This window comes from Mustela putorius, unplaced genomic scaffold (genome assembly GCF_011764305.1).
Source record: "Mustela putorius furo isolate JIRA1106 unplaced genomic scaffold, ASM1176430v1.1 tig00000407_pilon_pilon_pilon, whole genome shotgun sequence".
Classification (NCBI taxonomy): Eukaryota; Metazoa; Chordata; class Mammalia; order Carnivora; family Mustelidae; genus Mustela; species Mustela putorius.
Window position 1 is genome coordinate 16695037 of NW_025421373.1, and position 26021 is coordinate 16721057.

At 37.0% G+C, this 26021-nt stretch overlaps 1 protein-coding gene and 1 pseudogene across 1 annotated transcript in view; one reads left to right on the top strand and one right to left on the bottom strand.

The window, feature by feature from the left end:
* Window positions 1-26021, bottom strand: part of HCN1 (hyperpolarization activated cyclic nucleotide gated potassium channel 1) — a 392857-nt gene that overhangs the window by 3655 nt on the left and 363181 nt on the right. The window contains exon 7 of the mRNA XM_004737910.3: window positions 3361-3525. Coding sequence (XP_004737967.2) covers window positions 3361-3525 — 165 coding nt within the window. The remainder of the gene's footprint in view (window positions 1-3360; window positions 3526-26021) is intronic.
* Window positions 704-818, top strand: LOC123391967 (annotated as a pseudogene).

Here is a 26021-nt window from a genome sequence, read left to right on the forward strand (position 1 = left end):
GTGGCTCCTGGAAACCCAAGTATGCCCCTGTTCCGCGGGAGACGCTTGGAAGCCAAATACTCACCTTTAGGCGCCAACGGAAAGGGGGCTCCTGCCCTTCGCGCTTCCTGTATCTCTCTGGGAAATCTTACCTTCTCTGCAAGTCAGGTTGAAGTCTGGAATAGATGGCAAAAGCCATCTTACAGGAGAGAGGGAAATAGTGGACGCGAGGGTTACTTTGAAGGGTGGGAGAAGAAAGGGTATTTGGATCAGGATGGGCCTGGAATCAAAATGTAAGTTTAAAGCTACCTTTTTTCAGGAAGCTACTATGGAACACTTACTATGTGACAGGTACCCTACAGAAGCCTTTGGGCAGACTGATTGTGTTTAATCCTCAACGCTGGGCGGTGGATGTGTTTCTAATCCTATTTCACCCATCAGGAGAACGGGACATAGGAAGGTTGGAACCATGCCCAAGAGAAGCTGGTTACTAAGAAACAGGACCGTGGAAGGAAAACAGCAGATATGATCGCAGACGCTTCCTAAGAACCACGAACCAGCTGCAGGCATCGGTATGACGGGAGCACCTTCTAGAAATGCAGTCAGTTAGGCTCCCTCCTTCTTGGGGACCGAGATGCTGCATCTTACTGAGATGCTCAAGAGACTGTCACATGCAAATCTGAGGAGCCCGTGCGGCAAGTCTCTGCCTTTGAAGCGTGCCCTAGTGCTGGCTTCGGCAGCACATATACTAAAAATTGGAACGATACAGAGAAGATTAGCATGGCCCCTGCGCAAGGATGAAGCGTGCCCTATGCCAGGGTCCTCCACCAGACATTCATAGTCTTCTCATCTCTGGAGCTTTGAAAAATACTGATTTTCATCTGGACCCCATTAATTAAACCACAATAACCAGACATGGGGTCTGGATTTCAGATTTCAGTTCTTTCAAAGCGTACTTCCTCAGAGGACTTTCATGCACCGCCGGCTGAGAACCACTTCATAATCCTTCCTTTTCTGAAAGGTCTTGGTGAGGATTAAGGGGCATCGTGTATGGCGGGTTCTCAGTTCCCTCTAGAACCTCAGTAAGCAGCACCTCTCCTTCCTGCCATTGTTTTTGGAGTGCTTTGCAGTAAGTAGACATTCTCTGGCAGGATGATGACAGAATCAAAATTAGATCGATGAAAGGGGAAAATTAGTGACTTTTGGTGACATCATTGATAACATAATTCCCAGATAAATATTGTAACTGAAAATGAATGAATTTGCCATATTGCTAAATAAAGTTAGAGTTTGAAGGGATACTTTTTAGTGGAAATATATGTTATAATTTACTTGGATGCAGGTAAACTATCATTTTAAATGACTGCCAAAATAAATGTTTCTCCTTACAGAACGGTTCTAATTTTCTCAAGAACAAAAGCTCCTATATCCATAATAAATATAAATGCTTATTTAGCATATTGCCTTAACTGAGTATGGTCTATATATATGAGCAATAGAACAGAATGAAGGATAATATTTCTTTGTGATCCTGTGAATAGTCAACATTTTGTAATATAAATATCTGTGAACTTGTGGAGAAATAAAGATTTTAATGCACTGTTAGAATTTTATAAGGATCAAAACTGCAAATGCTTGGTGCTTATTAGTGATTTTATTGCCTGTATTATTGAGCGCAAACCATTTCATGCAAACTTTCTTATAAAAATTAACTGGAAAAAGTTAGATGAGAGTGAAGCTGATCAGAGTAACAGAAATTATTTATTAAAATATCCTGATTTTCATTCGGGAGGGTATGTGAAATGGTGAAAGCTGTGAAGTATGTAAGCCTGACGATTCACAGACCTGTACCCCTGGGGCAAATAATACATTATATGTTAATAAAAATAGTTAATAAAAAATCCTGATTTTAACACTTTTCTCTAAAAATGTCTAGCTGGCTAAGTAGAAAAACGCATGTATTCAGAAGTTAGTCTCTAGCTCTACCGTGAGCACTCACATACCACAAAGAGGTAAATTATTTTCAAATTAAATAAAGATGCTTTCAGGAATGCCCACTTTTATGGGCACTGTCTCTCTCGACACTGTGTCCTATTGCCTATCTAAACTGTCAATATGAATTTCTGATATGTGTATTATGTCTAATGATAATGTCCAAATACTACCTTTACTTCTCCTAACCTAATTTCAGAGCCTAATGCATCTGTCATCCTACTTCTGTAGAAGGAAAGAAAGATACAAAGTGCAGAAGAAAAGCTGACATAAGATTACATCAATCAAAAATCCTTACCTTTAATAAGAATGAAGGACTTGTTTATTTCCAAGTGATCCCAGCCCCATCTCGTTTGAGATAATTGATTCCTGCATCCCTCCCTACAACCTGTCTTCAAGAATATTCATTGTGTACTACGTACTGCGAATGTAATAGTGAATTAGACATGACCTCTCCATTTACAAATCTTAGCATCTTTAGAGCAACTGCAATAACAGAAGCAGTATTGTGATGGAGGAAATTCCTAGGGGGATGGGAGAACATACCCAGGTTACTCAGCCTAGGAGCACGAGAGGGTTAGGAGGTCACAGAAGATTTCTACAGAGAAGTGATGTCTAAACTCAGGTTATGACAACGGAGTAGAGGTAAGCAAGGAAAAGGGGCAGAGTACGGTAGGCGGGGGGAAGAGGATTTAGGTGTAGAAAATGAATGCATACAACCTTCTCACATCAGAATCTTCTAGCATATCTTGGGAAGCTAACAGCAAGCCAATCTGATCTAACTTTACTATAGCAATTCTTCAAGTCTTTTAACTAGTGTAACTAATATAAGGTCTAATTTATATATTCTTATTGGAAAGCAGAAAAGCCTGTAAAATAAGTTGTTTATGAAGTAAAGCATCTAAGTCGGGTACTTCTAGGAAGGTTTTTCCTGCTTGAGTCTGTATTACAAACGTTTCCAGAAGTTTCTACAGAAACCATTAAAATGCACAAGTTTTCAGTTTTCAATATAAAACTAAAAATGAAAAGTTGATACATAATTTTTAAAAAAATCTTGTAGTAAAATTATTTGGTTTGTAATGTAGACTCATACTATTATATTTTTAGTTCTATTTTAGTGCTACCTAAAATTTTTATCATTGCTTTTTACCTGAAGATTCAAATTGTTTTGTCATCACTGGGGAAATCAGACTGAGCAGCTAATAAAAATAAACCCAGAATACTTAGATGAGAGAGTTAGAGAGTAGAAATAGGGCTAGAGCTAACTGCTGGTTCTATGCTAATTAATAGGCAACCTATTATAGCATTTAGGATTTAGGATTGCAAATATATATCAGCCCACTAAAGTATAAATTATACACAAATAAGATAGGAAATGGAAGAGAGTACCTATCCGATCTAGTCGGTCAATGGCAACCGTCTCGAAGGCTCGCCTCATCATTGGATATTCCTCCAGGACCTCGTTGAAGTTGTCCACAGAAAGTGAATAAAGACGACAGTATGTATCAGCTCGAACACTGGCAGTGCGGCGGCCCTTGGTCAGTAAGCAAATCTCTATAAGCCAAGAGAGAAAGACTTGGTAATTTATTTTGGTAAATTACTTTCAAAGACCACCAAGACCCACAATTGAAAAAAAAAAAAGTCTCATGGTAAATTACCAAAGACTTTGGTAATTTACTTTCAAAGACCACCAAGACCCACAATTGGAAAAAAAAAAAAAAGTCTCATGGTGTCATCAACCAATGATTGGCAGCATTTCCTATTTTATCAGTAAATTCCTTCTGACAAAAATACCCAATTGACAATACTCAACCTTAAAATAATATTCATTGTTAAACAGTTAAATCTTTTAGTTCAAATGGAAAGCTGAAATGGAGTTACCTATCCTTCAGCCCTCATTCCAATCCACCTGAAATAACAATAAAAATGTAAAAAAGAGAATCGTAGGTCCACAACAGAGTCGAACACTGGAAGAAACTGTAATCAGGGCTCTTGGGTGGCTCAGTCATTAAGTGTCTGCCTTTGGCTCAGGTCATGATCCCAGGGTCTTGGGATCAAGCCCCACATCAGGCTCCCTGCTCTGAGGGGAAGCCCGTTTCTCCCTCTCCACTCCCCCTGCTTGTGTTCCCACTCTCTCGTTGTGTTTCTCTCTGTCAAACAAATAAATAAATTCTTTTTTTTTTTTAAGATTTTATTTATTTATTTGACAGAGAGAGAGAGATCGCAAGTAGGCAGAGAGGCAGGCAGAGAGAGAGAGGAGGAAGCAGGCTCCCTGGAAGGGAGCTGAAGGCAGAGGCTTTAACCCACTGAGCCACCCAGGCACCCAATAAATTCTTAAAAAAAAAAAGATAGTATAATCAAACAAGATTTTTATTAAGTTTGGAAGGCAAAAAGCAGATCACATGATATAGATAGAAACCAAAGTGAACCCACACACTGGCCTAGAAAGTCCTATGATCAGGAAAAACTGGACCAGGTTTTGGGGAATGCCTTACATAAAGGGAGATCTCATTGAACACTATATTCCAAATGCACAGAGAGGCTTTCTATTTCAATAATTTCTAAGAAAAATTCTTTTTGGAGAATTAGATTTCCAAAATTCAGTAAAGCAAACATTTGCAAATTTGGATTTCCTTAATTTCTAACTTAAATGAGTCTACAAGTGATAATTTTTTATTTCATTTCTCTAAATTTATTAATTAAACTCTATAAATTTTTATTTTTTTAAAAAATTAGAAATATTTTTAAGAAATTTAGTTTCAGGATAACCAGTTTGAAAAAAGAAATGGCAGAAGTATTTTTGAATACATAATTTCCTAACATAAGGAAATAATAGAAAAATTATTGAAAGAGGCCTAAATGCACACTCTTCTGAACTTTTTAAGTAACTTCATATTACCTACTTTTTATTATTTCTATACTGATGATTTAAAAAAAAAGATTTCTTCTTAATTGAGAGTTCATTTAAATGCAATCTGGTAAGAACAATAATACAGACGGTGGGTATTCTGGAAGTATTAAGAAGCACATTTGAACCAATCTGGGGAGATAGCATTTTAGGAAATGCCACTGAAGCAACCACTTATGTTGTTGTTCACGCTGGTAAACATGTAAATTTAATAAGTAATATTGTGGGGAGTTCACGTTTGTGTGCATGCATGCATCTGTGTGTAATAGTGTATGTAGAAAGATGAATCTATTTTATATTTAAACATCAAGCATATTATCACTTCATGAAATTTGCTGTCTACTCTACAGAATGTAATAAAAGAAGTATTTTTTAGCACTACCACCCAATTAAATTCCTGTTGGTCACTAAAGTACAAATGCCATATCATGTAATTTATAATTGGGACATTATGGTGAGTAAACTGATAGGAAACCCATTACTGCTAAGTGTTGCTTTCAAATCTGTGCAACTTGTCATGTAGAATGGTTAGGTTATAAACCTCATGGAAAATAACCAGTGAGATGTAACAGAGATCTTAAAAAGTATACATAACCTTCAACCCAGAAATTTTACTGGACAATCTAACCCAAGGAATACTCTATAATTAGAGCAATGTTGGGAGATGGAGTGGAGAAGGGAATTGGGGGAAATCGAAGCGGGAGATAAACCATGAGAGACTGTGGACTCTGAGAAACAAACTGAGGGTTTGGAGGGGGGGGTGGGTTGGGTGAGCCTGGTGGTGGGTATTACGGAGGGCACGTATTGCATGGAGCACTGGGTGTGGTGCATAAACAATGAATGCTGGGACACTGAAAAGAAGTGAAATAAAATGGGAGAAAAAAAGAACAATGTTTACATAGTGATACATATTTATTTAATCAGATCTGAAAATGTGAGTTTGCCCTAAATGTTTAACGAGTCAAGATACAAACGCGTACATGGCCACTAGATGACCTATGTGGCATTTATGAAAAGGGAAGCTTTTAAAGTCAGAGTGATAACCATGAATGGTCAGAAAGCTTGAGTGAGAAAAGGATACAAGATTGTAATTACAGTCAGATAAAAATGATCATAATGATAATAATAACATCTACCTATATGCCTTGCTCCAGATGAAAAACACTCCTTTATGCAGATGTGCATTTTTTCAATGTCTCTTTAAATAAATTATTTTTATTTTGTGATGTGCATAACTTATTTAAAAAACTAGTTATAAAATTAATATCTAAGTGCACAGAATAGGAAACAAAAAAAAAAAGATATGAGGGAATGCAAACCTGTTAGTAGTGATTATGACAGTAGGAGATTTCCTCAACTTTACCTTCCATTCTTTTTCATATAGTTTTGTTTTGGCACTTATGTTTTTAATTTCCAAATGCTTTCCATTTTCCTATTTTATTGCTTTCTCATTATATCCTTTTCTTTCATTATAGATGTAATGTGCACTATCTCCTGATGGGTGTTAAGAGTTCTGAATACGAAAGACACAAATATGCTACAACATGGACAGACCTCAGTGTGTTTCACAAACATAAGTGGAAGAAGCAATACATGAGTCCACATGTTCTATGATTCCATATATATGAAGTATCCAGAGAAGGCAAATCTAGAGAGACAAATTATTGGTTGCTTGGGAGAGCGGGTGAGAAAGGAGATTCACAGTAAATGGGTCCAAAAAATCTTACTGGGGTGATGAAAATGTTCTAAACTTGATTTATGGTGATGGCTTCAAAATTTAGTAAATTTAATAAAAAAATTAAATTGTACACTTGACATGGGTGACATATATGTAAAATATATTGCAATAAAACTATGAAAGTGAAAAGAAAAACGGGCTTTTGTTTTTATATTTTATATATATTTTAGTTCCCTTCTGTTTTCTAAATTCTTTCTCTCCACTATCTCTGCCTCTGTGTCTGACCTTTCTTTGAATGTTTAATGGTTTCTTCAGGTAATCCATTGACATCCTTCCACATTTAAGGATGAAAAATCTGGTGATGTGGTATAATTTGTTGATTTGGAGTTTCTCTTTAGAGCAAAGGATAGGCAATTTGTTCTCTTATTTCCTTAAATTCTGGAATGGGGAAGGCTTTACTCTAGGGTCACTAATAAGTCCTAGTTGTCTGCCTTCTTCACCTGCTTTCAAAGAAGAACCACAGGAGAATAAAATGCCTGGTTACAGGCTGCTGGGCAATGTGGAGTGAGGGACAGATAACACTATGTATCACATGCAGGCGTGGGTAGAGCCTGTTTTCTCCCTCACTTTTCATTTGGCTCTCTGTAGTCCTAGGGTCTCAGCTGGGAGCCATTCTTGGGTTCTGCCAGGAGATCTGCTCCTGCCCTGGCCATAGTCTTTCATTGTAGATTCCAAGTTCCCTCTACTTTCCCTTCAAGTTTCATCAGTAACCAGCAGCATACTTAAAACAAATTTTTGGCCTAAACGACTGTAATTTTATGTTATCACAGTTCTGGAGGCAACACAAAATTCTTCAGCCATTAATTCTTGGCAATAATCTCGTAGTGAGAAACAGAACAAACGAAGGTGTACTCACTAGTGGAGTGAAGGTATACTCACTGGTCAGTTGGAAAATCACTTTGAAGAGTCCCTCCTTTTAAAGCTCCAAAGTCTTTGTTTCTACCATGAATAGCAAAACTAATACATGCCGCAACTTAGCAATGAAAAGAGCAAACTTCTGATTGGAAAGGAGTCTTAGATTTCATGAAATGAATTTCTAGACTCAGTATGTGAGTGGAGCAGCTGCTTCTCCATGAATTAATTTTTGATTATTACTAAGTTATTTTGGAGATCTGCTTATTGAGGGAAGAGGGACTTGTGTCGGGTGTTACAGAGTTTTTGTGCATTTCCTCTGCATGTGTGTGTGTATTTGGGTTTGGATTAAAAACATAAAGAAAAACCATTTTATTCATCTGTATCTCATACTATCTTTGAGGTTCCTAAGAAATTATGGATATATAGTTTGTCACTACTTTTATTTTCTTGTATTGCATTTTCTTTCTTTTTTTTTTTTTTAAAGATTTTATTTATTTATTTGTCAGAGAGAGAGAGTGAGTGAGAGCGAGCACAGGCAGACAGAGTGGAAGGAAGAGTCAGAGGGAGAAGCAGGCTCCCTGCGGAGCAAGGAGCCCGATGTAGGACTCGATCCCAGGACGCTGGGATCATGACCTGAGCTGAAGGCAGCTGCTTAACCAACTGAGCCACCCAGGCGTCCCTGTATTGCATTTTCTAACTGTTTCCTTAAAATTACTTATCTCGCTCACTGGTTTGACATTTTAAAGACAGCAATTATACAGTGACATTATTGTATCCTTCCTGAGACTGCAACCTTGAGATTTGAACCCAGAGAAAATTATTTTAAAATGCTATGAGTACATCAATGATAATGGATGAAACCAAGGTCCACACTAAGTTCTATTCTCAAGTTTTCAACAGTGTAATATTGGTTTTCCTGAGAGGTATCTCCCCTTTGTAACAGAACTTGCCAAATGATTTATGTGCTTTCTCTAAGCAACACAACACATCTTTGTGGGTTTTGTGCAATATCTATAATGAAGAAAGTATCTAGACTGCTTGGTAATATTTTCTTCAACGTAGATGATATTGTTTCTCACCAGGTAGAAAGCTAACTTGCTTTTGGGTGGTCAGATGACTTCACACAAAAAGTAAAGTTCACAATGAAATAAAATTGAACTCCCAAAAAACAAACTAAGTGTATCTTACAGATGTAAGTTTTTTTAAAAAATAATATTATGGCACATTTTCTAGACCATGTTGATATTCCAATCTTCCTACTTCTCCTTGTTTATTTACTCTTCAAGAACTAAACTGGGAATTTCCCAGTGGTGCTATCATTGTTTTAAGAATTTCAGTGCAAATTTACTTGGAAGTAAGTCTCTTTAGGTGGATATAAATTTCTAAATTATAATCCAGAACACAAGTATTTGAGTACTTGACATATTAATTTTAATTTTCTATGATTCTCATTTTTTTTTCTTTTACAGGGTAAGTTATTTCACTTATTGAAGAGGAAAACTGACAGTAAAGCAACCTACCACAGGCACATTGGAAACTGTCTTCAGTTTAAAATTATAAAGAGTTATGTTCCAGGAGATTAAATTTGACTCACCACTGTATATACACGTACACGTGTATATATATATATATACACACACACACACACACACTTTTAATAAACCTTAGGGTATGAGATATATTCAACTACTCAGTGCTATTTTTGCAGACATCAGTTAACTTTATAAGCATTTCAGTGACATTACTGATACCTATACAAAGTCACTTTATAAATGGCATCAAGAATTTTGCAACTCAGAAATATTTCCATGACCCCTAAAACAGAGTTTGACATTGCAGTAACACAGGAACTTACCAGGAACTTATGACAGAAATTTGTACGGTAATATGTTTAACCTGAGTTTCTAGAATTTATAGGAACATTTGTACTTAGTTGCTCGTAGTAACCTAAGCAAGAAGCTGCTTCCTTTTTTTTTTTGTACCCAACATCATGAAATAAAAGTGATTCTCCGCTGTGTATCAAAATACTAATTTCCTCTAAATTACTTAGGCTCCTAATCTAGTGTCTCATAGCATGTGCAAGAGGAAATAACACTTTTTTTGTTGTTGTTTTCTTTCTATATCTGTATTTGTAATCTTTCTATATTTATACTAGTGAACTAGGAAAATGTCACCCCTTACAGCATAGGAGGTGGTAACATCTGGCTTAAATCAATCTGCATATCAAGCTTGGCTGGTAGAAGCACTTGAGATGTCTGTCACATGGATTTGAATAGCAATCGAGGGAATTTGGAGTAGAATAGAACATTAAATAGATATAAATTTGTAGTATTGATGTATTTTGAAATATTTCATGGGGCATCTGGGTGGCTCAGTCAGTTAAGTGTCTGCCTTCAGCTCAGATCATGGTCTTGGGGTCCTGGGATGGAGCCCTACATTGAAGTCCCTGCTAAGCAGGGAACCTGCTTCTCCCTCTCCTTCTGTTGTCCCCCTGCTTGTGCTCTCTCTTCCTCTCTCTTTCTCTAAAAAACAGATAAAATCTTTTAATAATAGAAATATTTCACATCTTTAATAAGCTTCTGAAACAGACTGGATATAACATATTTCCAAATTCAGATATTACAAAAGAAGAGTTATGATAATCTAATAAAAATAGAATATCCAATTTTGCTTTATTTTCTAAGGATACAACTGATTATTTCAGTTCTCACAGACACTGTCACATTTGTACAACTATTAGCATCTCCTACCACTGGTTATGCGGTCATTTGTATCATCTAAAGTTACTGCTTTGCCAAAAAAATCTTAGGTCTCCCCCATATGTTTGGTCAATTCATCTCTCTTAAAGTAGAGCATTTAGGGTGATCACCTGTGGCGCTGAATATTGGCCTAGTAGTGGCATTTCAGACAGGTTAAGCATTGGCACAGTGGTTACAAGGATTAACTAAAATAGTGCTTACAGAGTGCCCGGCACAGCATAGCACAGTGTGAGCCCTCCTGAAACACACGACCCTTCCTTTCCCCCTTAAGTTCCCTCTCTTCTTACTGTATTATTTTCCCTTGTGATTTTGACTCTACCTGCTGGAACAAAGGAAAATGTAATGTTTCATATACCAAGTAACTGTTCAAATTTGTGAAATATAATTATCATCTCCCACACCTTCCTCCCTCTTGTAAACAATCTGTTCATTATCTAACCATCCCAATTCCTTAGACTTGGCTCAAGTGAGATGATTTCACACCCATGGGCACCCTTCTTAGTTATCTTTGTCTCTACTCTGCTTGATAATCGTGCATCTTAGACCCTATGGCACATTTACAGACTTACTTGTTTACGTGATTATTTCTCTAAACTAACTAATAAGGTCTTTAATGAAAAGTAAAACCATCACATTTATAATATCCAGGACTGACTGTGGATTTAGTCACATGATATCATTGTGGTTCAAGAAATGAAGAATGAGTGAATCAATGAATAAATGAAAAGTAGAAATGACTTACAGCAGTGTGCAAATACGTTTCATAAAACACAGCGCTCACACTTGAGTACAGCATTCCAAACAGCCGTATCTTTTTGAGGAGCTTTGACCCCATCCACCAGAAGTTACATTACTCATATCTTTTATCTGGTTCCTATTGATTACAAACATGTTTGTGACATGATTGTTTCATTTTGTTGGATATACAGATGTTCCCATTAAGGTTTATAATTCCCACTTCTAAAACTCTCACCCCTTACCGTTCCTGATGTGTGTCTTTAAATTCTACTGTGACTTCTTCAACTGCCTAATGTCTGCATAAAATCTACTTTACACAATACTATTTATAAACTGTTATCTACTATATATTTATACTACTTGTCTTTCACAGTTAAAATACTTGATGGACTATCTTGGTAATTTTCAAAATATCTGCTGGGTAGAAAAAAAGCAATCACTGCCAGCCCCATGTTAGTCCATGTGACATATAGAAGATTAAAGGGGATCTGTTATGTGATTGGAACAAAAATCACATAAAAAATATCAAGGCTAAGAAGGGTAAGACCATACATTTCCTGATTTCTATCCATCATTAAAAATCCACCGGACCACTCCAAATCTTCCCTTTTGATTTTAAATCTACCAACACTCAACTCTTTAAAAGTTAATCAAACACCGTGAATTATGAATGCCTTTAAAAAGCAGCCAGCTTCTAAAAAATTCATCAAATGATTTTAGCTCTTAGCTACATCAACTGTGTTTTCTTGAAGTGATATCTTGACAGCTCTGTTTTCCTATGTGGTTTAATATGCTTACACAAAATGAAAAAGAAAAAGAAAAGTACAGCAGAAATAATAGTCTAAACAGAAAATATATTCACTAGATGTTTACGAGGCAAGTCTACTACAGCAAAACAGTTATTTGTCTCCAAAGCTTCCCCCAGGTTCTCTTTCTGTCTCTTTCAGTCACCTATACACATACACGTGTGAGTGATAAAATAGGGATTTAAATAAACATTTTCTTGGTTTATTCAATGTAACAATGAATGGCTAACTGACTCATACTGGAATCTTCAGTGCAGTGCTTCCCACACTTTAATATACATAAGAATCCCCTGGACGTCTTGCTTAAAAGCATATTAGGATTTCATAAATAGGGAGGTGCTGACAATGCATTTTTCTAACAAGGTTTTAGGTGATATCAGTGATGAGCTTTTTTGGGTGGGGAGGAGAAGTCTTGTAGCTGTCAGACTTACAACTAAAACAGGGTTCCTTGTTTAAAAGAAATTGGAAAAAGAGGGCATAAAGGAATGGAATTTAAGGGACGGTATAAATTCAAGTCAACAAATGATTTTCTTATTGCACCTTGAAGGAAACTATGGGGTACATTAAAAAAAACAAAAACAAACAAACAAAAAAAACCCTCAGAGTTTATAGTTCATTAGAAATCCAAACACAATATATAAACCAAGCTTGAGGATAATTCCCAATCTAAAATGTCTGCTAGGGACTTTAACCTGATAAAAATCTAAAAGTCCAGATAATACATTATCTGGCGGAATAGATTTCTGTGCACTTTTGGTGACAAGAGAAGGCTTAGTTAGGCTCTGAGAACAGTGTAGGAGTTGCACTGCCCAGGCCATGAGGATGCGGAAGACAGAAGAACGGATGGGAAGGAAGACGGAGTTGGAGCAGTGTCCTGCGCACAGGTTCAGAGGAGAGTCTGGGTTGGGGCTCCCACGGGAGTGTCGGAACAGCAGTCTCAGGATCATAGGAGTTTGAGCAGGCCGGGAGAACAGCACTCCGCAGGTAAGGGGTTTGGTCTTGACTGACAATATTATTGCAAGGCTTCTGAAGGAAGGGAGTTGTGTATAAAGTATGGTTTTAGGGAAGAATAAATGGAACATAGCTGAGGTGTTCGGTCTCTCTGGGTGTCCGGCCATATCTGGGAAAAACACTCAGCCTCTCTTTCTCCAGAAGGTAAACTTGTTCTCTTTCACATCTGCTGTGAGAGATCTACAGTTGGCTTGTAAAATGGATGGGGGGGAGAGGACTCCTAGCAGATAAAAAAGGTTTGTAAGGAAGTTTCACGATTACAGTTTGGGTATGAGGTGATGGGGATACGCCTCAAATAAAGCTGTAGCATCCAGAACAACAGTGACCTCTTTGAGGAATTACTGTAAATGAGGCTTCAAAAGAACTTGAAAGGTGATGAGGCAGCTGTGAACTAGATGTAAAGGCAAACCACTAGAGGGTGTCTGCTTAGAGTGAGAGAAGATAAAAGGTTGTTTTGGGGAAAAAGGCAAGCAAAACTTCGACATCCAGAGAAAAATCTCATTTCATGAAACACTTTCTGACATGAAGCCAGGAGCTCTTTTTTGTAAAACTGGTTAGAAGTAGTATTTGTGTCGTATGTCCGAGTTGCTAAGACTTCATCACGTAACTGAGTATGTGTATTTTTACAGGTGCAGCCATGATTGATGCCTGCTTAAAAGACAGGCATCCCAAACCTGGTCAGCAGCCCACAGGATGGTCTGGCTGGAGAACTCTTACTGACGGGGATGCTTTATGTTGGATTGTGACTGACAAGCCTAATTATACCCTCTCATGGGGAGCCTGAAATTGAGGAATGAATAGGTACGTAAGTCAGGGATGGCCTAAGTTATGGGAATGGTGAATTTTCCTAAAATGGCTTCTGGGGTACTGGAATTGCTATGGATTCCCAAGGGCCATTCTCTCTTGCCACAGAGTCAGCCTCTGACTTTCCTGGGGTGGTTTTCTGTGCTTCCTTTCTTCCCGTGTTCCCTCACAATAGGCTCTACCACCTCAGCTAACCCGAGCTTGACTCAATGCCGCTCAGCCGAAAGTGCCTGACTCATCATACACTTCCTAATCTGGGACCTCTTTCGAGATATTCATTCCTGTCCATTTTGTTAAAAGCCTCTACCTTTTCTATTCTTACCCACTCTTGAGAGATTACAGTGAGTTCTTCAAGACCAGTACATGAGTAGTCACAGAGAAGCCTTGAAGTGAGTAGAAAACTAACTTCCTACCTACAGAGTTTCCATTTTCTACTTCTGAATACTCCAAGGTATCAGTAGAGAGGTCAGCTGGAAATCTCTTTTTGGGCAAAGTAACAGCAAAAATGTATGAAACAAACGAAGAAACCCTACTACCATCCCCTTACCCAGAAAACAGGCACACTCACAAATTAATCTTATCACATGTTAAGTATCTGTTGATATCTTCTCCCTCCAAGAAGCATCGCTCTATATGACAAGTAAGCAAATTCAAGATAATAATTACAATCATAAAAATGGTACTTAAATTCTGATTCAAAAAGTTTGTGTATAAGTTCAAGTATGTACTAATGATAAAAAATAATCCATATCAATAATCAGTTGGTTTAGTTACAGTAGCATGTATTAAGTGATAGGGGTAAAATGCATATGCATTAAATGAATAATAAGTAAAATATATTTTATAGAATGCTTTTGCTTATGTTATTCAGAATGAATTAAGTCTGGGAGAATGGCTAGTTTTAAAATGAGAGGATATAACAGGATTCCTATAGCCAAATCCAACCTTCACATTTTTGCTGCTTTTTGTATTATATTAAACATAGTTTTCATGTTTTTAAAGGTTTCCTTTTTTTTTTCTTTCTAAGATCTATTTATTTATTTATTTGACAGACAGAGATCACAAGTAGGCAAAGAGGCAGGCAGAGAGGGGAGGAAGCAGGCTCCCTTCTGAGCAGAGAGCCCGACGTGGGGCTTGATCCCAGGACCCTGGGATCATGACCTGAACTGAAGGCAGAGGCTTTAACTCACTGAGCCACGCAAGCACCCCCGCATGTTTTTAAAGGTTTCTTAAACAATAAACAAATTAAAAGATAAATACGCAACAGAGACCATACATGGTCCACAAAGTCTAAAATATTTACTATTTGGTCCTTTACAGAAAAAGTCTGCCAACTTCTAGGTTTTATAGACTTCCCCTCCCCCTTCTAAATAGATGACCTTTATCATATCTTAGTCAAATAAAATCTGGAAAGAATAGCAGTCAGTGGATTAAAGATGCATATGCTATGTTTTAGCTTGTGATTTCAAACAAAGTGAGCTGAAGAATTGGGTCAAACGCCCCAACAGTTTATCTAAACTACAGTAAAAAGTTCCTTCCTGACCTACTTGCTCAGTATGATAAATGGACTTGAGGAAACTCTTCTCCCAGAGATAGTCTGACTCTCATCTTGGAGAAAAGACAGCTCCTCATCTTTTATAAGCTTAACTGAGATGTAACTGCATCTTTTTAAAACTATATCTAATAGAAATCTCACTTAACCAGGTAGTCAGTTAACCAGTATTTTCTTCCCAGATTTGTGGAGAAGGTAGGGATAAAAGGAATATATCTTAAAAGATAAAAGTTATAGAAAAGGCTCACTTGTTTCCTATTTCTTTGATTTTTAAGATTTTTATTGTGGAATATTTTTGAGTATTTATAAAAGGCAGAACAGTATACTAGTATACCATTAGAATACTAGTGGGATAGTATAACATCATAGTCTAATAAACTATAGAACAATGTAAATAATAGTAAAAATAAATCCCTATATGCTTACCACCTAGCTTAAGCAATTGTTAACTCATAGCTAAATTTGTTTCACTGATATCTCACATATTTCTCCTTTCCCTGATTAATCTGAGATTAAATATATTAGTTTAACTTAAAAGTGGAACTTTAAAGTTCCACTATGCGTTACTAAAATATACTCACTCTAATATTGTTATACCTAAAAATTATCAGTAATTTCTTAATATTATCAACATTCAGTCAGTGTTCAAATTTCTAACCAGGAACAAATTTTGTAAATTTGCCCTTTCCAGGTCACGGCACTACTCTCTCTCTTTCCTAGATGAGCCTCAAGTGGAAACGTCCCCTAGAACCTACAACATTGAGGAGCCTGGGTGGCTTGGTTGGATAAGCATCTGACTCTTGATTTCAGTTCAGGTCATGATCTCAGGGTTTGGAGATTCAGCCCCATGTGGGGCTCCATGCTGGTATGGAGTCTGCTTGAGATTCTCTCTCCCTCTCCCTCTGTACCCCACACCCCCCCAAAAAACCCCCTAAAACATTTAAAATAAGTACAAGTAAGTGTTGAAAGATGAAAGATATATAGTAAAATATAACAAGAATAACTTATTCCTAGAATATTGATTTATCGAGGTATAATTTCATTACTATTTTCTACACCATCATTATCATGAGCAGAAATCCCTAAACAGAAGGAAGGATGACAACTGGAACTTCAGAGACCAGTGAGAATGTGAAGAATGAAGGAAGAACTGAATGGATCTCAGAAGAAAAGAAAAATAAGTGTAAGAACAATAACTCTTCTTGTTGTCAGATTTGTATTAATTAATGGATGTGTGTTTCGATATATAAAATTGAACGAGACTCTCTAGACCACGGTCTCTCAACTGTAGCCCTATGTTCATTTAGGGTTGGATAATTCTTTGCTGTCAGGAGCTGTCCTGGGCATTGCAAAATGTTTCACTGCATCGCTGGCCTCTACGTATTAGATGCTGGTAGCAGATCCTTCACCTAAAAGCACTGGATTGAAGGACTGACAATAGTGTTAATGAGGTCATACTGTTGGGGCTCATATTTCCATAAACCCTGCTCTAAAAATCCAAGGTGGCTAAGGTGCCTGGATGGCTCAGTTGGTTAAGTGTTCAACTCTTGATTTTGGCTCAGGTTACAATCTTGGGGACCAAGATGGATGGAGCCCCAAGTTGGGCTCTGCGCTCAATGGGGAGTCTGCCTGAAAGTCTCTCCCTCCTTCCCTTCCCCACTCAAGCTGACTCTCTCTCTCTAAAATGCATAAATAAATCTTAAGTCCCAGGTGGCAAATGTGCTACTGCTTTTTGACTTTGTACAATTTTTGCATCATCTTGACAACAGAAGCTTAAAATTATGTTTTGGACATCAAAGCAACTGTAATTAAACTTTTTGGAGATGTTTGCTTTAATTATGCACTTATGGGGGATAATCTTGATAAAACAGTTCACTTTAATGAGAGAAAGCTAATATTTAAACATATTAGAAACCCTTTTAGAAAGCTCCATCCATTTTTTTTTCCCCATGCAAGTGTTAGATAACTCCAGTTGTTTTACTAGTTTAATTAAATTGGATAAAAAAGATATGCTAAAGAGCCATGGCATTTAGATAAAGGAAAAAATAATTTAAAAAATTTAGTGTTAATAAATAGTAACTGATGTGCAAATTGTTGTGAAAGAAGTTTGATTAAATGGGGGCTTTTTGATAGTGCATGTGGACAAAAAAGCATTTGAGGACATGCAAAAACATAATATAGAGAAGCTCTTCTCTTTGGTTAGCTATGTAATATGATTCTGCAAGTGTAGTGAGAGCCACATACGATGCGGTTTCTTTTGTGTTGGGATGTATGGTTAAGTTTCATAATATTTTCTTTGATGCAAAAGCAGAAAGACCTTTTTTTGGGAGGGAGTAGAGAAAAAAGAATGAAGAATGTGTGATACATATTACATAGCAGTGCTACATAATGAACAATATTCCCAACAACATGCTTCCTGTTACGGCCATGACTAATCCCGTAGAGTACATAAGTGGGAGGTGCGGGGGGAGTAGTCTATATGAGCCCACTTGAAAACGTGCAAAAACTATACATGAAAACTGTTTGTTTTCAATGCATTTTAAACTATCTGAAGTTATTTTATTTATTGATATCTTTTGTTTATTAATTGTCTGTCAATGGGAATTGTAAACTGCATGAGGGCAAGATATAATTTCTCTTCCTCACTACCGGATTGCCATGACCTACAGCAGTAGCCGACATTTTGCAGTTGTTCAGTATTTGTTGATGGATGAATAAATTAATGAGTAGTTATGATATATTCAGATACGAACCAGTAGCACATTTAAAAAAAATTGTTTAATTAGGACCAAGATATGGTCAGCACATTTTTTTTTTTGAAGATTTTATTTATTTATTTGACAGAGATCACAAGCAGCAGAGAGGCAGAGAGAGAGGCAGGCAGAGAGAGAGGGGGAAGCAGGCTCCCCGTTGAGCAGAGAGCCCGATGCAGGGCTTGATCCCAGGACCCTGGGATCACGACCCGAGCCGAAGGCAGAGGCTTAACCCACTGAGCCACCCAGGCGCCCCTGGTCAGCACATTTTGTTCCCCAGATCTGGACACAAGTAAAAAGACATTAAAAAGATTAAAAAAAACTAATCCGTCATCATCAGTACATAAAAGAAACAAATATTTTAATACAGAAATAGCAAGAGTAATTTCAAAATAAAAAAATAAACACAGAATAAAAACAGGAGAGTTCCATAGACTCACCTGTAAGGATAACTTACTCCACTGTTCTTACCTTACTTCATCACAGACCAGTGAAAAATCCAACACAGACCTGCACCAGCTTGCCCACTAGGCTTTAGGGAGGCAGCTATAATAAGAGGCTTTCCATCATGATACATGGAGATGGCATGAATAACTATTAATAATTGTTAATTTCATCATGAGGTCATGTTTCTTTAAGCTCCAGGCTACTGAGTTAGTCTAATGTTAGAATGTCAAAATACGTATGTGGTAAATGGTGCTGAGTCATCAGTTTTAGGGTCAGAGATTTTTGTCTTCATTCTCCTTGTTCTCATTGCCAAAGTGCTTCCTGCTGAAAAGCTTCCCTAGCGTTCAGTACATCTTCTCAGCATCCTTTGTCTTCCCACAGAAAGGTTAAAGGATGGCATGTATCTTTCCACCATTGGGCTGAACGGTCTTCTCCTCCTCAGAGACTGCTGGAGGCATTCTATCAAGAGTGTTTGTTTTTTACAGCCTAAATGACAGGGTAACAGAGAGCATAACGGGATAGGGACTTTTCCTCTCTCCTAGGTACGGTTTATGTAACTTCATAATATTACATACAAATTCTAGATGTTATTAGATTCAGCTATAGATTTGGTCTTTTTGAGAACAGAAACATCTTTTAATATACCCAATGGTTCTTCAACCAGAATGGTACTTGTAAATGTGCAAATGTCAAATTTGTGAGAGGTAGATAAAACTGAACAGAACCCCTAATAAGAGGAACATTAAGTTTCTTTTGCTTTTCTTATTACTGGCTCAGAATATATACATAAGTATATATATTATAAATAGAAATAAATAAAGAAAATAAAATAAATGAAATATAAATACAAAATTTACTCATCATAAATATATATATATATATATATATATATATATATATATATATAATGGGAAGTAGGTTGTTATTATATTAGGAGGAGGAAAGGGTTGCTTTCTCAGCTAGGATTCCTCACCTAAAGCATACAACACAGAAAATCATTTCAGTGATTATTTTATGAATTCTCACAAGGATGGTACATAAATTATACCATTTTAGATGGACAGGTGTTAAGTTAATTCATTACTTGTAACATATGCTTTAGGACAATAGGGCTTAATTCTCTCTAAGATATGGCTCAGAAGGGGTGGGGAGTAGCAGATGAAATTGGGAGAAGAGTAAATAATTTTAATAGGTTATAATAGGGACCGAGATGCATTCTTACAATGTTGTGGCAATGCCTCATGTTTTTGAGGTCAGCACACCATCTTTTCTGCTCTCACGTTAGAGGCCACTTTCAAAAGGGAAATTCATTCTTCTAATTTATTGTGAACCAGAGCCATCTTAATCTTCACTTTATTATTGGACGTCTCTGGTACTGCAAACAGACTATTGATCTTCTTGGACATTTATAACCTGCTGGTTTCAAAGGTACTTATTCATAAATTCAGCAAATAGGTAATGGATAAACACATGGATGAAATAATTGCAAATGTGGCAGATGTTGGTGAGAAACTGGATATACGACCAATATAACCACTGCAGACTTAGAATATGTAGTCCAGAAAGCTCTCCACCTAACTCCTCTCTCATTTCTTCCCACTTCTACCCTTGCAAATCTATTTTATCTATATTCACTATCATGTGAAATAGCTTCACACACAGTTATCCAAACCCAAATCATGCTGCCATTTATAAAGCTTCCCTTTCACTTACTCTCCATAAACAGCTGGACTATAAATTCTATTGGTTTTTTTCTCTAGTGTCTTTTCCCATCTCTTGATGAAGATGAGTTTACATCCTCATTACTTCTTGTCTGGATTATTTTAAGACTCTCCTGTCTATCTGCTTGCCTGGGAGCCTCCCTCTATGAGAATGCTTATTCCTGAAAGCGAATTTGGTCATTCCATCCCCCTTGCCCATTGAGTGTAGGATGAAACCCTCATTTCTTGCCAAGACATAGATCCGCATTTACTCATCTCCTGCTACTGACTGCCTCCCACTCTACATTCCAAACATACTGAATACTGTATGGGCACTTCCTCAAACCGCCATGCTTTCCCTATCCTCTGCCTTTACACTAGCTGCCCTTTCCATCTGGAATGCTCGTTCCACAAACATCTCAATCCGCTACCTCCCACACAGCCTTTGGGACTCAAGCGAGCTGTCACCTCCTTCAGAGAGGATTTTTTGGACAGATTCCTCCATCTTTTTTTTTTTTTAAAGATTTTTTTATTTGACAGAGAGAGATCACAAGTAGAGAGAGGAAGAAGCAGGCTCCCTGCCTAGCAGAGACCCCGATGCAGGACTCGATCCCAGGACCCTGAGATCATGACCTGAGCTGAAGGCAGAGGCTTAACCCATTGAGCCACCAGGCAGCCCCAGATTCCTCTATCTTAAGTTGTGATTTTATCTTGTGTTCTTAATGAACTGAATTGTACTGATGTGCATATCTATATGATTTCCTACATGTCTGCGTTCTTGAAGACACACTGATTACAGGACATAGTGACTGGTGTATAAAGTATGGTCTCAATAAAGCTTGCTGAACATATGAATATTAGTCGAAGCATAGAATGTTAATGTTTAGTCAATAATGATATCATTTACAACATACTCCATATTTAATTTTAATGACTGGTATGTCATAGGTTGAAAATAATTTTATGTCATAGATTGAAAACGATTTTATGTCAATAGATCAAGTAGGAAATATCAGTGTGGAATAGGGAAACGAATGATGAATAAAAAAGTAAACATATTTGTATATATGTATGTATGTGCCTGTGTTTGGATGGTTATTTCAATACACATTATGGAAGACCCACAGAACCCTAGGGCCAGGGACTAGAGTTACAAAGTTTGAAGAGATTCAGTTTCGTAGGCAAGCACAGAGAATTTAATTGTGATATATGCAATAAAAAGATAGAAATAGGCATAGATTACTATCAGAAAGAAGAGCAATGGGGCATGGACCAACCTGGAGTTCAGAGCAGTCTTGCCAGAAGAGCAGATCTGAATAAGTTCAAAATAGAGAAGTGAATAAGAAGAATGCAAAGTTTTTCAAATGTGTGTGAAAATGTTACTAGCTATCCAGGTTGATCATGAAATCTATCTAACGATTTTCACTGGAAAATTTTTCATGGTTATCTCAGACTTTGGAGAATGGAAAGACATTAAAAGATAGGGTCAAAAAAAAAAAAGGTAGTGTCAATCACTGTAATCACACCGCCTTATAGCAAATATTTACTGAATGGATATGTAAATAATATGGATACACAGATATGGGTATGGACTATTATAACAAATAGATGTTTCATTTTTTTTGTCTACATCTACTTTACCAAACCACACCTAGCCTTTTACACACACACACACACACACACACACACACACACCACACACGCAATCATTTATCCCATGGAACTGCCCTATAAAGTGAGTACTATTATTTTATGGGCTATTGCACTCAGCTAAAAGAATTTGGTTAACCTACTTAAGGCTAAATAACTAGCTGGTAACAGGGCCAACACGTGATTCTCAGTCTGTGTGAGGCCATTCTTGAGCCATCATTTGCCTTCGCTGCATTCACTGATATAAAGGGCACTCAATGGGAAGTCCTTTCCCAACAAACATTTTTGAAATGTCTTAGAAGAAGAAGACTGAATTCGGATAAATTACTGTAAGGATGAAAATTAAAAGAAATTGAAACAAAAATATATTTAGTTGATAGCTAAGTAGAAGCAAAGTGATCTAAAGCATAGCTCCAAAGAGACTTAGCATCTGTGCACCGAAACGCTCGTTTGAACAAGTCCAACTGTGTTTCTGAACGATGCCAGTCCTTTCTCTTGGCTAATACAGAATCCAGTTTACAGAATATATCAAGTTGCAGCCTGCTTGCTGAGAGGAGCTCAACGCTGCTTTAATTTCCCAGCCGGGAGCTGGTATTTCATCATGAACCAGGCATATTAAATTGTTGTGTAAATGGAAAGACCACAATGTAGGCCATATGGCAGTTTCTCTTTGCAGAAGAGGAGAGACCTTCAAATCAAACTGTTAAGTCTGTGAACCATTTGATGTCATAGTCATTAGTCTGGAGACATGGACAAGAGATTTCTTTATCTAAATGTTCTTCCCTTCCTCTTATACCTGTAAGAGTGATGGGTCCATTTAGAGTTGAAAAAAACAATGTAGGTCAAGCTTCTATCTATCATACTCTGAATGAGACTTCCAGAAGTTTCTATTCCATAACAGAGGGAACTACGCTACTTTAAAATCAATTTTCCAAACCACATTTGGGTTATGCCTCTCAGTGGAATGAGCTGGACGGAGTTCAGATCATCAGAAATGGGTTTCCGGAGGTGAAAGAGCAACAGTAGTTTCATATAATTTTATTCTCTAAAACAGACTACTCTTCCTTCCATTTTTGGTCCTCTACCGTAACTTTTACTTGGCACACCACTATTTAGCCTTTGCAACTCTGCTCAGACATTACTGCATTCATCCACCCAGGGAATTTATATGATAGTCTAATGCGTCTCCGGTGTTACAGGTATAAGATGAGGGCCTTACTCACATTCCAAAGAAGGACGCGGAAAACCTTAAATAAGTCAGATGACTTGAAAAATGATGATTGCTCTAGAAAAATACAAGAAAGCAGTGAGGCAGAATGAAGTGCATGTCTAGAACATCATAACTATAGAACTGTTGAAGCTTCAGGACTTATGATATCTATTTTGATCATTTCCATTCACTTGTTTTAATGATTATGTTATTCTTCAAAGATTTTATTCTCCTCGGTTCAAAACACGTAGATGTTTCTGAAGTTTTGATCTCCAGGACAAGTTCCTCACTGACATGTTCACAAACTCATTCTCTCTCCTCACTGCTGTTGGAGCAAATTCTTGTCCAAATCCTTGCAATTATGACAATGCCATAAATTTACCGACCCTTTGATAGGGATCCTTAGTGAGAAAGCAAATCCCCTCCTTCAGAGTCACCTGCCAGACTCAAACCCCCAGGGGCCATTCCTTTCACAGAATAATCATTCTCTGGGTTCTGGGGAGTTCTACCTTCTTCCTCTCCCTGGCTGTTTCCAGGCCTTTAGGTATTTGGTTCAGGCACAAGTGGGCCAATTAGCATATACAATGAACTGAATGATGAACCTAAGATATCTTTCTAAAATGCTATCTTCTGGGCTGGAAATAAAATTTCATGCCCCCTGGTGCCATTTGTTTTTCTCATTTTCACTCTTCTTATATCATTATAGACTTTTCACTCAGAAGCCAGAGGGAATCAGGCTTATTTTTAGGCATTCCTGAAGTCTTACAGATGCAGACACTTAAAAAAATAAAAAAAAATTTCATTTGGAGGGATATTCCACTTAAACATTTTTACTGAATCTTTACAGCTTTCAGTTATTAAAGGTATCTATATTTTGGCTTCTTATTCATTTTTGTGGTTCCAGAGCAAAATCTCTAGATTGTTATATGAAAATGTAGCCAAGACCAATTATCACCAGTTTCTCTTCTCTCCAGTTTTAGTGACAAATGGCTTGGCTCAAAGACACTCAAACTAATGATGGGGGAGGGGTGTTAATTTTGGCTTTTTTCCCCCTCAAAGAATATATACTTTCCAGCAAAATTGCAAGGTATATAAGTATACACACACACACACACACACACACACACACACACTGGTAATTAGGACAAATGAGTGATTCAGAGGGGCTTCATAAACTGGAAATGACCTAGGATTTGTTCAGCAACTCTCTGTCATTCTCTTATTCCTAAAGCGTCAGACTGCATCAGTTCCCAATCTCCTCTGACAAACTCTCTTTACTGCTCTGGGGACATATACAAGAGACAAATTTAATTTTTTAGCAACTACATAGTTAAGAAACTTTATAACAACTAGGGCTTTGGACAGCTATAAACTTTTACTGGATAAAGTTCAGATTGGGAGAGAAGAGTTATAATTAAATTTTAAAATTTCCTTTCTTGATCTCTCAAATAAGAATGTAGTCTTATAATAAATGCCCAAGATGCAAAATGATGCTTGCGGAATGTATTTGCTCAAGTATAGTCATTTCCCCTAATTTAGCTTGCCTGAAATTTTCCGTGTAAGATTATCTGTCTGGAGCATGAGTATTCTGAAAGCCTATAATACATATTATACTTCATTGTAACATCCTTTTGTCCTGCCACAACAGATCTTATGGCAGACACAGCAAGTCAACTTAGAAAAATTAGTCTCCACCGATAACCCATACCTTTGTAAAGCTGCATCATACAACGCAAGGAAATGATCAAGCCACTGTATGTTTAATTTAACCCAAATGAAGTTCAGGCAAAAACTTCAGATGCCAGAATGACCAACAGACACCAGAATGACCAACTGGCTTAGTTCAAGTCCCTTCTTTGGTCAGAACTAGGTAGTCATCACCAGAATGCCCTGGTACTAAGGCAATGAAGCCAAATATCAAACCACATGAAGTCATAACCACATGATTCCTAAGAAACTAGGAATCAACTTTTCTCTGTATCACTGCCTTTCTAATTAGGCAAAAGGGGAGATATACAGAAGACAAGACATGGAGTCTTGTTTTGGTTCCTCTCTCAATACATATAACGATAACACATTTATCATGATTGTATCATAAATATATAAGGATAATAATAATTTTATTTACCCATTTATATTCTTCAAAAATGTAACCAATTAGAAATTAAGTCCACTTCTATTGTGTTCTCCTTCTCTTCCAACTTACAGCAATCATGCACAGACATGCATATTGCAAAGGTAACAATGATTTTGGTATTTAATAAGTACTGTACCAATATTTCCAGTCTTTTATTGAGGCAGGCTCTATAGTTATAAATATCTAATAAACTACAAGGGAATGGGAAATTTTAACATGTGCATTTTAAGTCTTTACCATAAGAAGATAAGTAAATATGTGCTGAATTAATAAGTGAACCATTGCACTGTGCAATGAATCCAATTAAGATTTCAAATGCTGTTTCTTTAAACAGTCTGATATGTATTAGACTTTATTTAATATTCTCATTCTTGTCCAGTATGACAGTGTGGTTGGCTATTAATTGACTTGCTCGTACCAAGAATATTTAGTCATACCTTTGGAAACTTCTATTCCTTTTTGGGGTGCAAAGGGAACCACTCACTGTCTGCCATTAAAACATTCATGTGTTAATATGTTTCTCTTGCAACATGTTATCAGGTATGACGAAACTCTTTAAAACCTCTGGCATTTTAAATTTGCTAAATATACTAAAACATTTCAGTCAATGTATAATATCCTGCAAAATATGTGATAAAATGCAATATAAAGTGCACTAGACTTTTTCCACTTCATTATCTTTTTGCTGAACTATTCTGACTGGTAATTTCATTCTTCACTTGTAAGTAAATTCAACCACAGAGAAGTCTCTCCATAGATAATAGACAGGTCAAAACAGTCACAGTTAATTGGAACATGCTTAGAATTGGTAAATTCAGGTTATTTAGCAAGAGGCCAGAAGGAATATGTGTGCATGTGTATGTGTGTGCGCAATGTATTTGATAATTCAGTCTAAGAGGAAAGTCTAAGAAGAAAATCCTTATTTTCTGAAATGCTATAAAGTAACATCATTGGTAAGAACTTACAGAAAATGCACCTGTTT